This window comes from Mastigoproctus giganteus, chromosome 5 (genome assembly GCF_048544385.1).
Source record: "Mastigoproctus giganteus isolate SK-2022 chromosome 5, ASM4854438v1, whole genome shotgun sequence".
NCBI lineage: Eukaryota > Metazoa > Arthropoda > Arachnida > Uropygi > Thelyphonidae > Mastigoproctus > Mastigoproctus giganteus.
The window spans coordinates 82,841,444-82,856,882 of NC_143579.1; the positions used below are offsets into that span (position 1 = coordinate 82,841,444).

At 36.1% G+C, this 15,439-nt stretch overlaps 1 protein-coding gene across 1 annotated transcript in view; it reads left to right on the forward strand.

Moving 5' to 3' along the window:
- Positions 1–15,439, forward strand: part of LOC150085526 (transcription initiation factor TFIID subunit 1-like) — a 700,666-nt gene that overhangs the window by 573,009 nt on the left and 112,218 nt on the right. Inside the window, 3 exon segments of the mRNA XM_090374589.1 lie at positions 5,362–5,458; positions 6,252–6,339; positions 12,606–12,625. Coding sequence (XP_090230715.1) covers positions 5,362–5,458; positions 6,252–6,339; positions 12,606–12,625 — 205 coding nt within the window.

The window sequence follows — 15,439 nt, forward strand, 5'->3', positions numbered from 1 at the left end:
AAAATAGTTTACAACAAAAACAATAAACTGCATTGTTTGTTATGGAGTAAAGAAGCCAAGACCTTTCAATCACTTCATTATCATTTAAGACTCTGTTATAAAAATTTGTTGAAAACTGCCGACAATCATTTTGAGGGAACTTAAAATATGAATATGAATTACACTTTCATAGTTTTTTTTTTTTTTTTTACAATAAGTTGTCTAATATTATCATTTAAAACATTTAGCTACAAAAATGGATCATTATAAATTTGAGTAATGACACTATTAATAATTACTGATACATCTTTTTCTATATCTTGCACACAACCGATATCGGAGATTTTTCTTTATTCTCGCAAGTACACAACTGAGAAGTTGAAGATGAAGGGGAACAGTTTCAAAAGAAGTTTCATTTGTTGTAGAAATTTTCCTCAATATAAAGTGATCCGTAGCTTTTGACTGTTTTTCATTCTGCTCATTTTTTTTTTTTTTTTTTTTTTTATGTTCTCCCATCCACTCTGTTTTCTTTTCATGCTCCACCCATTATTTCAGGGTAGATACTTTTTGAAAAGTTTCGACCAGCTAACAAAAACAGAGACATTGTAGAACGTATTTTGACAAATTTACACAAAAATAATATTTAAATTAATTAATTAATGTATGACAATTTAAAATTTATAAAATAAATCTATGGAAAAATTCAGTACAGTAAAAAAAATAATAAAAGTTAAAAATTTAAATGATGGTTCTTCAGTAAACCAACAAACTAAAATGTAATATAATGTAGCACTTAATTTTTACAAACAAATGCAAATACTATATGTAAATAAAATGCATTAATCTAAAATGTCCTCTTGGAATGCGTTTAAAATGATTTAAGATTTTTCACTATTACGACATAAAAAAGTAAAGACCTTACCTTTAAATCAAAGGAGTTGGTTAATCACACTTTGCACATTGATAAAAATATATTTGCTTCTTTGCAATTTGACAGATGCACTTAAGTGAGATGAAAGGAATAAATAATTTTCTTTCTTAAGATTATTACTACAATTAATACCACTCATATATCATGTGATATTAATAATATAGTTTTCAATGGTGCTCAATTGTCTAAAATTCAGCTAATTGTCTAAACCACTATACATTTAAGGTGATGTTTCAGACATCTTACCCATACCATCATCTTACCCATCCCATGCTTGTTGGGAGGGAGGCAGAAAAATATAAAGGGTTAAAAATTTGAATATATTACAATTATATATAAGTTAATTAATTCTGAATTATAAGTCTAAAGTATTAAGCTTTAATTACTATTACAATAGAAAACATATTAAATTAAGTGAAACCAAATACATAAAGATTACATTCTTACCTGCTGGTGGACTCTTCTTGCTGATGCTCTCAGAAACATGATGTGCATACATAGGGGGTGCTGCCAGCATTTAATTTATAGGTGAGGGATTAAGACCATTAGCCAATGGAATGGTGCGCTAAGTTTTCTACTCTGTCTGGTGGTTCTTGTGTAGTGGAAGCTTGGGGGTGACCTTTGCTGTCATACTCCGAACATCAGGGTTGGTGTGCAGGCTGCTTCTGGGTAGTCTGGGGGGGGATTGTATGTTGGCCACCCTCTGGATATCTGAACTATTTTCTGACTCCCAACAGCATAGTCTGATGATGGATATCGGTAAGATGCCTGAAACATCACCTTAAATGTATAGCGGTTCAGGCGGTTAGTTTAATAATCTATATTATTGATTTCACGTGGTATTGATTATAGTAATAATCTTAATGGAAAACAACCACATAACATCCTTCCCTAACCATATTTCTTTCTTAAATAATTGACCTTAAATGCAAGGGAGTAAGGTATGAATGTTTACTGTAATTAACTTTTAAGTCTTCATACCTACACTTTTGATTGAATAATCAATGCCTACACTGAGCATTAAAAGGGTGATTATCAGAATTTTATGATCTGACTAACAGTACACCAGCATGCATTTCTGCACTGAACGTCATTAAGGGATTATGGATTATTGTACCTATCGCTGTGGTATATTTGTGTGATTGTAGATAGTGAAAACCTAACTGTACAATAAAAAAGCCAGGTGGTAGATGACTTTCATCAACCGGTGAAATACCACCACTTTGCTTATTGGAGGCTTGAAGTGGTGAAACCCATGTTTAGTCTTTAGAGCAAAGTTTCCGGCATCCCCCTCCCCCCATACTTTTCCTTCAACCCATGCACGGTACTAAGTACTATAGGTTTTGATACCTTTCGTGTTTGGGGTTTTCATAAAAAAAAAAAAAAAAAAAAAAATAAGAAAAAATATTTTGCATTTGGGGTAGAGAGAAAGTAGAAATTTGATACTAAATGTTAAATGTAAAACATATTTTATTAACGGTGCAGTGCCTCTTTTAGTTGGTGCCATTGGCAAGTGCCTCACTTGCACCCCCCCTTAGCACCAGCCCTGTCTGTTACATGTTGGTGCAACATTCACCATATGTTGTGTTTGTATGGTGCAAAGCTAATCAATGAAGTCCTTCAGTAAGATGCTAAAGAAATACAATATAAAATTTCAGAAGACTTATATACATGGTTTTCCAAGTATTGTAAAATTTGGGAAAGTGAGACGTTTTCTATGTGTAATATATGTAATATAATGTTTCAATTTTAAATGGTAGGAAATGCGATGTAATCAGATACTTGGAAACAAATGAGGATATGCACAATGTATACTGCATAGAAAGAAATACAAAAATAGATGTAATATTTCATAGTGAGCACGATACTGTCATATGGGCAAAATGTTTATTCATGTTATTTATCTTAGAACATAATCTTCCTCTGAGTTGTGCTAATCATGCAGACGTGTTGTTTAGAAATATGTTTCCTGATTTTGAACTAAAAAAATAAAATTTCTGAAGAGGGCAAAATCTACATTTTGTGGAAGACAAAAATAGCAGATATTGTTAGCAAAGTTGCATAGAGAGATGAGAGAGAGAGAAGAGGTACTGGTGACTCTGAAAAAATGTACCATTTTCAGTTGCAGAGATGGCAGTAGTCAAAGCTGATCAAGATATATCCCACTGTGATGAGACCTTTCCTTAAAAAAATAAAAAATCCAAAGTAACTTACTCTTAGTGGCTGCATTGGAAGGTGACTACAGTAAGTCCCCGACATACGCAAGAGATATGTTCCAGGACTTCTTATGTAAGTCGAGTTTTACGTAACTTGGGAATGACTAATAAAATATTGCTGCTATATCCCTGATATGCCAAAATTACAAAAACCACATAATTTCCTCAGAAGAATGAAGAAAAATTAGTTATATATTTTTAATTAGTTCAATTAAAAACTTTATCTGCGAACAGCTGTGAAGTAGCCGGAGTGGCACGTAAGGAAGGAAAAATGCATGTTATTGTACTGTAAAAACTGATATGTATTTCGTAGCCTTGGTTATTATAGTTGACTTCATTGGTGCAGACGCTTCACCACTTCTTATTTTCTAACTTTGTCCTTTATTCTTGTGTTCAATGTTGACACTGACAAATCTAAATTCCGTGCAATACTTATTATTATTACTATTAACCACATGGTGCAAGGAAGCCTGAGGCTTCTTATGCTGCACCAGCCAAAAAAAAAAAAAAAATTTCTAAGTTACCCTGAGAAAGAGAAAATGAGAGAGAGAGAGAATCAGAAGTAGAAGGGATTCACCAAGAAAGAGAAGAATGATGAACTCCAGCTCAGGATCCTGAGTTTGCCAAGCCCATACTCACCAGATGTGAGCCCCTGGGGTTAAATTTTGTTATTGTTTGACCATTTTCATACATCCTTATTTTAATTTTCTGATCCAAATCGATGCTTTCCTTTTCTTGGTAGATTTACTAGTACCCCTGTCACTTATTCTCTTAGGCGGCACCATGATAACAGTCAAAATGAAATTTTCTGTAAAGAACTTCACAGGGTGAAGGCGGAAACACACTGTTATCACCTCACGCAAGCTCACATGCTCATATTTCACTAAGGCACATTTCTGGAGGTCACTACCAAAAATCAATTAAAACAATTTGCAGTTTCCAGTTTTTTGGGCTTTTCTGTTAGTGCAATCTTATGAATGGGTAGTAAATGCGATCTTATTGCATTAGGTAGTTTGTTTGTTATTTGGTTTTTAGGAGCATTAGCAACTAAGGCCATATTGCTCCGGGAATATGCGGTGGTCATCCCCCTGACCTTTCTGCATCCTCCGTATTTGGTGGTGATGGGCTTGAACCCCGGTCTAATCAAGAAGCGTGTGCTACGCACTGCTGCTCCTTCCCACCTGGCTACGGAGGGGTCCTTGCATTAGGTAGTAAATTCAATCTTATTCCTTGCTCACTCACATGTCTTCAGAAAGAAAAAAGACATGCCTGCTCTGCTGACTTGATTGCCGTGTGTGACAGCAATTCTGACCAGTTTTTTCCTCAATTGGTGACTGTGGATACATTGCTTTGACCCAGAAACAAAACAGGTTTAAAAACAATGGAAACATCCATCATCATCAATTCCCAGAAAAGACCAGAGTGCAACCATTTGCAGAAAGGTGTTACTGTCAGTTTTCTGGGTTGAGATGGGCATATCTGTGACAATAACAGTAATCTGTTATTGTCACAGATTACCTCAAAAAGGTACCGCCATCAGTGCACATTACTACAGCAACTTACTGAAGCAATTGCATGTGGCAGTTAAAGAAAAGCAATTCGGAATGCTCATCAAAGGTGTGCTATTGCTTCACAACAATGCACCAGCCAACACTGTTATCACAATCACTGATCTTGTCTGGAAGTTAGGACTTCATATCTTGTGAAACCTACCCTATTCCTCTGACTTGGCACCTTATGTCTTCTGCTTTCTGTAGTTGAAATCATTTTCATGTGGAAAGAAAATTTTTTGGCAGTGCAGAGGTAATTTCTGCAACAGAAGTATGGTTTTAAGAGCAAAACTGAGACCTACAAAAATGGAATAAGAAAGTGCCTCAAAACATGGGATGTGTTGCTTTGGGTGGTGACTAAATAGAGAAAGAGTAATATATGTTCCAAATCTCAACCTCCTAGGATGTAGAGCATAGCCAGAGGGGAAAACTTTTTGATAACCCCCTCATATGTGGAAATTCTGATATGTTTATTAAAAATGAATTGGTACATTTTATAGTCACATAATGTAAAAAATATAATAAATAAAAAATAAAATTAGATATATGTTTAGTCATTGATTTTTTGCTCTTACAATGATTTTGAGTCTTTGTAAAGATGAACTTGCAAATTTTTATTAGTAAAGTAGCATTTCTGTACTTTGTGGCCAGCTGAACTGTTTTTAATATAAATGATTAAATATAGGATTCAAGAACAATTGAGAAGATTAAAAAGGAATTCAGAGAAAGAAAATATGGCCCCACCAAAGAGAAAGCCAAAAAAAGAGCAGCCAGCATTAAAGGTTTGTTTATCCATATCTCTAATGTTTTCCCATTCAGTTTATATGAAAGTTTTAAAATTGTTTCTGTTGTTGATTCTGATGGGATCTTTCTCAGTATCTAATGTTAAAAAAATTACCACCTAAACCTCCTATCTTTTGAACTTTGCTAAAATGCTAGTGCTCTGTAAAAAAAAAAAATAATAATAAATAAACTACCATTCTGTCTTAAAAATATGGGTGGGAGTGAAAAGCAATGCCTCTTATTGCATAACTTTGAAAGAACAGAGAAAAATCAAAAAGGAGAAAATTATGTACTTTTAGATTAAAAAAAAAAAAGTTTTCTTTGACTTTATATCCGAGGGGTGATCGTTTAATTAGTGGACTGGTAAAAGATTTTATGTTTACCACACAAACTTTCCATAACTTCTGCTACAGGTGCTTTCTCTGATCACTGTTGAACAGACTCTGTTTGCACAGTACTTGTCAAACTAGTGTTGCTGACAATTGCTTTGAAGCAAGTATCATGTCAGACCTACAGATTGAATAGCGATATGTGATTCTTTATTGTGTCGGACAGGGCTTAAATGCTTGCTTCGGAAACAGTTAAAGAGATAAATGAAACTTGGTAATGAGTGTCTTGGTAGGACTGCCATATTCCAGTGTGACCAAGCTTTGTGATGTGAAGTGGTTTCTCCATCAAGACAGTGCCAGGCTAATATTGTGCAGGCCGTGATCACTGCCATAGGTGCCGAGATTCTGCCACATCCCTCTTATTCACTGGACTTAGTCCCGTGTGATTTCTTCCTGTTTTCAGAAAGCTCTGAAAGCAAGCATTTCACGTTTCCAGCACAATGATGCCCGCAAAGCCACAGTGGAAGCACTTCGCAGTCTTTTGAAAAATGGCTTGTCCATACCAATGGAAATTACAAACCAAAACATGATAAAATTCTGATGAAGTTAAAGCAGCTGTTAAGAGATGGTTGGCCTCTCAGCCAAAAGAATTTTACTCCATGGTTTGTAATTTCCATTGGTATGGACAAGATAAGATAGTGATGGGAATTTCATTTTTCTTTGCTTATTAGCTGGTTATATCAGTTCTGCAATTCTCTGTAGCAGACCTTGAGGCTTCTACTCTATGGGGGGGGGGGAGACATCCTGAACAATTTTGTTGGAAATGCTTTTCAATGCATTTGACATATTTCCTCAGGGTGCTCGCCTCAAGGTCTGCTACAGAGAAGCAAGGAAAATTGAAATTCCTAGTTCCTCAGTCCACCAAGGCACAGAATGAAAAATGTTTGGTTTCCTTCTCATAGATGCATTGCAAGTTCTTATCAAAACATCCTGAATAATCACTGTTTTACCTACAGTATCCAATGTGGAGTAGATGGAGAGAGTCATGTGTTAAAGTATACATTCTGGAAAAATAGGTATCCCAGCAAGTTGTGTTGATAGACTAGCACCTTAGTTCCAGGATTGGATTTTTGGTGGAGATTCAAGTTTTATATTGATACATAATAACTCAGTGGCTAGTCTTCTTTACAGAGCAATTGAAAATCTTGTGATCCAGTGTTGTAGAGGTTAATGTGATATCAGTGTTGTGATTATTGCTGAAATTCACTAAGTTAAGTTGATTTACCACAAGAATCCAGCTTGTGACTACAAAATAGTCTAGCAATAGGCCATTCCTGTCTTCATAGCAGCCAGTAGCTGCACACTGCCTGAGGGAACAGTAGCAATGAGCATCCATCATAATCAGAAAATTACAATGGGATTAAGTTTATCAATAACATTTTATAAGAATGTTACATATGTCTGCATATTTACATCAGGCTTCCTTAGATGGAGATGATGTGGAGCTGACAGTGGTCCCCATGTGCATGCAGGCCACATTAGGATTGCATGCAGCAGCAAACTGATTCTTGTGATAGTTAGTTTGGAACAACTGTGGGCATATAGCAGTTGCCCACCATTTGGTTGGTCCTTTACACAGTATGATACCCTGTAACATTTCCCTGAAAACAATACAGCTCTTGCAGGCACGGGATATCAATGTGTCTTTCACCGATGATGATTTTTAAGTTGATCAACAAGAGATTTTGATGTTTTTTTGTTTTTTTTTTCATTTAGTTGCATCCTCAGCTTTGTTTACCCTAGTCATTTTATATAAACTAGACATTTGCTGTCTCTAACTGAATGATTATGCTGTTTCTTCAAGAATAGTGTTTGCCAATGCTTCCAACTATCTGGATTTATAATGGAGAATCCATCTTTGTTTTTACTGGATTTGACATTTCTCTGTTACAGTATTGTAATATGGTTGTGATAAAGAATTTCTCTGAATTTTTTAAAAAACTCAGTTTCTCTCCATCTTTTTCTTTTTGCAAAAAATAATAATAAAGGCATGTTAAAATTGGATTTAAAAAAGAAAAAAAAAGTATTAACTTCTGCTTATTTTCATTAGGGAATTGGCCATCAGGTGTATGGTGGTAGTTTATATTACAAAATGAAAATGTGAGATGATAGTATTGTTCTCTGTTATTTACATTCATTTAATAGTATCCTTTGCCCAGCAGTAGGATTCCACAGGCTAACACAACAACAGTAGTATTTTTACATTCTAATGCTAATTAAGTGTCTTTGAGCATAAGATGCCAAAGGATTATAACATAAAATTAAAGAAGACATAAATTTAAGATATTCTGTGTATTGTAAAATCTGAAAAGGGTAAAATGTTTGCTTTGTGTACTATATGTAGATGAGATTTTCCAATTTCAAGTAGCAGAAAATATGATGAGAAAATCAGCCATTTGTAAGCAGATAAGCGTAGGGATGGTGTGCAGTGCAGGGCAGTGCATAGAAAGAAGTGCAAAAGTAGATGTAGCATTTCGTAGTGATATCATATGTATGATGTTTTATTTACATCTTTTGTCTTAGAACATAATCTTCCTCTGAGTTTTGCAAATCATACGTGCACATTGTTCAGAAATGTTCCTGCATGATCAGCAAAAAAAAAAAAAAAAAAATACAGTTATTGAAGAAAAAAAAACAATAGGCATTGTTAGTGAAACTGCACAATAGAGAAAAGAAGAAATAGTGATGGCTCTGAAAAAAATGTCCTGTTTTTATTGTTACAGATGCAGTAATCAAAGTGATCCCAAGCTATATCAATTGTAGTGACCCTTTTATAATAAAAAGTGTCAAATTGAAGCAGCTAGTGCTCTAATTGGAATATGACTCTACAGGGTATGACAGTGGAATTCTTCTTGTTCTGAATAACTTGAATGCATGTGGGGTTTCTTCAAATAATGTCTGGCAGTTAGTATTGATAATGCATCTCTTATGGTAGGCCTGAAAACTGGAGTAGTAAGGGTATTAAATTTGTGTGCTGAAAAGAATGCTATGTGCCTTTGTGAGAAAATGGTAGAATTCTTAGAATTAGTAGAGGCATACGATGCAAGAAAGCAAGCTTATGCAGCATCAGCCAAAAAAAAAAATAATAATAATAATAACCTCCCATTTCACCCCTCCATTCGTTCCAAATGCCTGTCCAGCTCAGCCTTAAATTTATTTAGGCTATCAACTTCCACAACAAAAGATGGAAGTCTGTTCCACCAATCAACTACCCACTGGCTAAAGGCAAATTTCCGCACATCTATTCGCCAACTGTCTTTCCTCAATTTGAATCTATGCCCCCTGAGGTTCTTAATCTGAGCAAGAGGAAGAATCCCATCAGCATTCAGCTTGCTCATCCCATTCAAAGCCTTATACACCTCAATCAGATCACCTCACAGGTGCCTGTTCTCCAGGCGCTGCAATTTGAAGAACTTACCTTTCGTGGTAAGGGTACCCTTTTGTTCCCCTCACCAATCTTGTTGCCCTTCTTTGTACTCGTTCTAGCATTTATGAATGTTAAACATTCATAAATAACGCATTTAAAACCATGCTCATAGCTATACGATACAGTGTACCCCCACTTTAAAATATTAATCCGTTCCAGAGACACCTTGATATCATGAAAATATCGTAATGTGAACCCAATAACACATTGTTTTTTGGTAATTCATTTAACGACCTCGGAAGTTGAAATTTTCGCTATATAACTCTCTGAAAGGTAGTTTTTATAGTGTAAATTGTATTACAGTAGTTACCAATGCAAATCATTAAAATGTGCTACACTTTCATCATTATCATATGTTCCATTATAAGAATCAATTTTTGAATGCCTTTGTGATATTTTTCAAAAACACATTTCTGGAGGTCACTACCATAAAACAATAAAAACAATTTACAATTTCCAGTTTATTGGGCTTTTCTGTTAGTGCAAGCAATTATAAACAGATAATAAACTCCATATTATTGCATTTGCAAAACTACCGATAGCTGGAATTGTGGTTTTTTACGTTATTATGGTGAAATGTATTTCCCCTTTACTGAAATCTTCATCGTATAAAAAACATAAATAAATTTTAGAATCTTCTCTTCATTCCTTTTTATTTAAGCTTCGTAAACTTGTTACTCTGCGCAAATCGTGTTAGTTGCAATTTGTACATTCTCTTAAAAAATGCTTATGCATGCTATTGAAATTTATAAAGAGAAGAGAAGATTACCTTGGAAACAAACACTGCTTGAAGCATTTCTGAAGAAAACTCCTTCTGCAACAAACCAATGCGTGTCGAGCCGATAATGTGTGATCATCTAGTGTGCATTTAGTCAATGATGATGATGAAGAATAAACATTCTTTAACATTTGTAAATCATAAATAATTGCTTTATTATTCTAATTTGCTTGATTTTACAGGCTACATTTTCATTTCTTTGGATAAATCAATCGTTATTTAAACATAAACTAATTAGCTAACTAATTTCATTGTTCAGAAGATTACCCCTATTTTTAACATTATGTATATGGGAAATAAATTCCCGCTTTACAAGTGTGTGCTAGGAATGAAATAATTCGAAAAGTCGGGAACTACCTGTACCAGGGTTAGTGTCTAAGTTTGCAGATGATATGAAGGTTGACAGGGTTGTTAATGACAGTAATGATAGTAGGTTACTGCAACAGGATCTGGAAAAGTTGAGCAGATGGGCTGAGAGGTGGCAACCAAAGTTTAACATTGACAAATGTAAAGTACAGCATACGGGTAGCATTAATTCCAGAGTAACATATCAACCTAGGTGGTACTACACTCAGTGGAGAATGAATAAGACCTGGGGGTAATTCTACAGTCAGATATGAAGTTTTCCGAGCAGTACAGACTGAAAGAATAGCAGATGGTGTCTTGCCAATGTGATATACAGCAATTTTCTAGCAGAGATAAGGAGGTGATTGTCTCCTTGTATAAGGCAATGGTCAGGCCACACCTTGAGTACTGTATACTGGTGTGGAGGCCTCATTTTAGGAAAAATGTAGTGCTGCTGTAATGTGTACACAGAAGGGCAATGAGATTGTTGAGTGGAACAAAGGGTTTTTGTTATCAAGAAAAGCTTAAGTTCTGCAAATTGCAGCTTCTGGAGGCTAGACACGTGCGATGTGATCTAATTGAGGTGTATATGGCCTGAGTGGTTTGAGCAAGCTCAGTGGTGATGGGATTATTCCTCTTGCTCAGATTATTCACCTGAGGGGACATAAGTTTAAATTGAGGAAAGGCAATTGTAGAATAGATGTTTGGAAGTTTGCCTTTAGCCAGCATGCGGTTGATAGTTGGAACAAACTTCCATCTGTTGTAGTGAAGGTGAACAATGTAAATAAATTCAAAGCAGAACTGAACAATCATTTGGAGTGAATGGATGGGTGAAATGAGATTTTTTTTTTTTTTTTTTTTTTTTGGCTGATGCTATATAAGCTTGCTTTCTTGCATCATATGCCTCTACTAATGCTAATTTTGAACTTATCTTTGTATGGCTAAAATATTAGTTTCATCTGTATGTTAGATTTGATTAATAGTTTAGTATGATTATAAAATAGTTAAGGGCAAAGGCCTCATGCTACAAGTTAGAATGACTAACATATCATCATCATCAGCCATTTTCAATCCACTGCAGGATGAAGGCCTCTCCAGCAACTTTCCAGTTCCTTCTGTTTTGAGCACTGGCCATCCATTTACTACTCAAAAACTCATGAATTTCATCTATCCATCTCCGCCTTTGTCTTCCAGGTTTTCTTCTAGCTCCTCTTGGGTACCATTCTGTTATTTTCTTAGTCCATCTGTCATCATGTCTTCGAGCTATATGTCCTGCCCAAGACCATTTTAGTTCTTTAGTTTTGATAAGAATGTCCTTTACTTGAGTTTGCTGCCTAATCCATGTGTTTCTCTTCTTATCTAACAGTCTGATTCCCAATATAATTCGTTCCATTCTTCGCTGTGTAGTTCTTAGCTTCTCTTCCATTCTTTTGGTGAATGCCCAAGTTTCACTTCCATAAGTCATGGTGGGGAGTATACATTGATTCATTATTTTACGTTTCAGACAAACTGGGATATTGCTCTTCAGTATGTGACTATATTTCCTGAATGCTATCCATCCAAAATTTATTCTTCTCTTGACTTCCAGCCATTTATCATTATTACAGCTAATAACTTGTCCCAGATAAGTGCATAGTGTGCATAGTGTTAGGGTCGGGCGCCACCTGTGATTTCCCACATCTGCACCATATGTACACTGTGAAGAAATACAGAACACTGTAAATGCCAGAAAAAGTGTAGTGTGTTGAATGTGTAGTTTTGTGTTGGGTTCTGTTGTGTGTCCTGGCATTTGGCCGGAGGGCCCCTGGTGGAACCCCACGTTGCCCGCACACACCACTAGGAGGTAGCCAGGCTGCCCATTATTCTCTGGCAGGTCTCCGTCAGGGTCGCCTGAGCTTTCTGAACGGAGACCAATTAAAAAATAATAATAATAATAATAAAAAATAATAAAAAATAAATAAATAAAATTTAAAAAATTAAATTAAATAAAAAAATAAATAAAATAAAATAAAAAAAATAAAAAATAAAAATAAATAAATAAAATAAAATAAAATAAAAAAATAAATAAAATAAAATAAAATAAATAATAAAAATAAAAAAATAATAAAAAATTTTAAAAATTAAAAAAAAAAAATAAATAAATAAAAAAATAAATAAAATAAAAAATAAAATAAGTAAATAAATAATAAAAATAAATAAAAAATAAGGTAGAGTGCGGCAATACAGAGTGTATGGAAGAAGATGGGGGATGAAAGCAAGAGTAAGGGGATGTAGGTAAGGGCATCCCGTAAATTGACGGTGGAGCATATGCCCCACCAGGAGAAAAGGGGGGGGGGATAACTCCAGAAGGGTAGAAAAACCACTCAGCGAGAGTGCTGAGTGTGACTTATATTTTGTGGTGGAGTGGTCAAGACCACTGGAGCCTACCAAACCATATAGAAATTTAGCAGGTAATCCTACTTTGGATGTTCCAGGGTTAGCAAGTCGATGCTGGTAAAACAGTCAAGTACAGATTTTTTATTTCAAGTTTGAGTAAGTCCTTTACAGGTTTCTATCCCTGGCTTGAGTTGGTTGTAGAGTCCTGCGCCTAGAAAAGAGGTTCTGTGCGTACTCAGTTAATGATTTATAATATTGTTCTTCAGAAATTAGCAGGTGCTCCTGTCCTTGAGGTATGTGTTGTAGCCTGGTGTACAGTGTTCCTCGAAGATCGTTATAAATTGGGCAGTTATAAAGAAGATGGTCCCAATCTTCAATTTCTCCACATGTACAGTAGGGGTTATTGATGATTCCCAAGGTAGTCAACTTATGATTTATAGAACTGTGTCCAGTTATAATATATGTACAGTAGAGGCCAGGAGAGAACCAAGGCGGCGACTTTGGATAAACTAGTTTGACATCTGGGATGAATTTCTTAGTTATCAGGCCCTTGTCTGTCTCCTTCCATCTTGTCTGCCAGATTTGTAGTAGCATGGCAGCTAGTTTTTTCTTTTCTTGCTTGCAGTCAGTGCGGGTGTCGATGGTATGTCCAAAGATGGTAGCTGGGATTCCCCGTGACAGGCAGTAGTGCAATCCTCGACGGATAGCCTCCAAGTCAAGGGGGAGGACACCTGCAAGAACCTGTAGGGCCGGAGAACTTACTGTGCAACAGGCCCTGGTAATGGCAAGCAGTATACTTCGCTGAATTGTTTCCAGTTTGCATTTATTGCGAACAATTATTGCTCTATGGTACCAAATCCCGGATCCGTATGTAATAACAGGGAGGAATATAGCGTTATACAGGAGTTTGAGTGTTCTCCGGTTCAGACCCTAGTCACACCTGCTTACTCGGACGATTAAGGCTGCATAATTTCTGATTTTTACTTGAAGGTATGAGAGGTGCGGGAAGAAGGAGAGCTTTGAATCCAGGATGATACCCAGGTGTTTTAGGGAAGTTACCAGCTTGATGGTTTTTCCTTGTACCTTGATCTGAGGTGGCCTTGATATTTGTAGGGTGCCTTTGAGAAGTATGGATTGTGTCTTCTGTGGAGAAATCCGGAGCTTGTGTAGAGTTGCCCAGTCCTGTAAGATCTGTAGTGCCTGATTTCCAGCGGCCTCGAGAGCTGCTCTGTTGTATGCTGCGATGGAGATGGTAATATCATCTGCAAATGCTTGGATAGTAACAGGGCCCAGATCCAGACCAAGTAACTCATCAAGGACGATGTTCCAGAGGAACGGGCCGAGGACCGAACCCTGTGGGCAGCCTCTGTAGATAGATTTGGTGAGCATCTCGTATGGTGAGCTTCTGGTATGGTGTCCCAGATAAGTATATGACTCCACCTTTTCAATTACTGCTCCTTCAATCATTATTTCCCTTTCCGTGGCATACTTGTTCATCATTACTTTTGGTTTAGCCATATTCATCTTTAGTCCAAAATCCTTACTAACTGTGCATAACTGATTAAGATTTTCCTCTAATTCTTTGCGATCGTGGCTTATGACCACAATGTCATCTGCAAATCGTAAATGGTTTAGGTACTCTCCGTTCATATTGACTCCTTTCTATGACCAGTCTAATCTTCTGAAAGCTTCCTCAAAGGCAGCAGTAAACAGCTTCGGAGATATTGTGTCTCCTTGTCGAACTCCTTTCGCGATTTTAAATTTGCTATTGTCTTTGTCTAGTCTAATAAAGGATGTAGCACTCTCATATATTTTCTTCAAAATCGTAATATATGGAGTATCTATGCCTTGTCTTTCCAGTGCCCGAAAAATTGCTTTATGCTGTATGGAGTCAAATGCCTTTTCATAATCCGCAAATGCCAGGCATAATGGTGTTTTATATTCATTTGCTTTCTCCATTAGCTGTGATATTACGTGAAGGTGATCCATAGTTGAGAATCCTGTCCTAAAGCCAGCTTGCTCTTTCGGTTGATTCTCATCAAGTATTCTTTCTAATCTGTTAGTAATGACCCTTGTGAACAACTTGTAGATATGGGATAACAAGCTAATTGGTCTATAATTTCCAATTTCTGATTTATCTCCTTTCTTATGCAGCAAAACTATGATTGCATTATTCCACTGCTTAGGCATCACACCTTTTCTAATGCACTTTGTGAAGAGCCTTGCCAGTTTTTGTGTTATGTCTCTTCCTCTCAATTTTAACAACTCTACAGTAACTTCATCTTCCCCCGGGGCTTTCCGATTCTTCATTTTCTTCAATGCATGTTCTACCTCATCAGGAAGAATATCGGGTATGTCGTATGTGTTGCTACTTTGCAATCCATCTTCCCCACTGCTCGTATCATTCCCTCACTCCTTGTATAATTCTCTATAGTAGTCATCTGCTATTTGAATTATGCCTTCTCTGCTGTTTATAAGTACACCATCGCTATTCTTCAGTTTCAGTATCATTTGTCTTTCTGTATTACTGCTCATGGCTGCTGATTTAAATCCTTTATTTTCCCTTAATGCTTGTTCTACTTTTCTTGTGTTAAATCTTCTTATGTCCTCTCTGAGTCTCTTTCTAATGGCTTTGCATAACTCAGTATACTCAATTTTCTCCCTG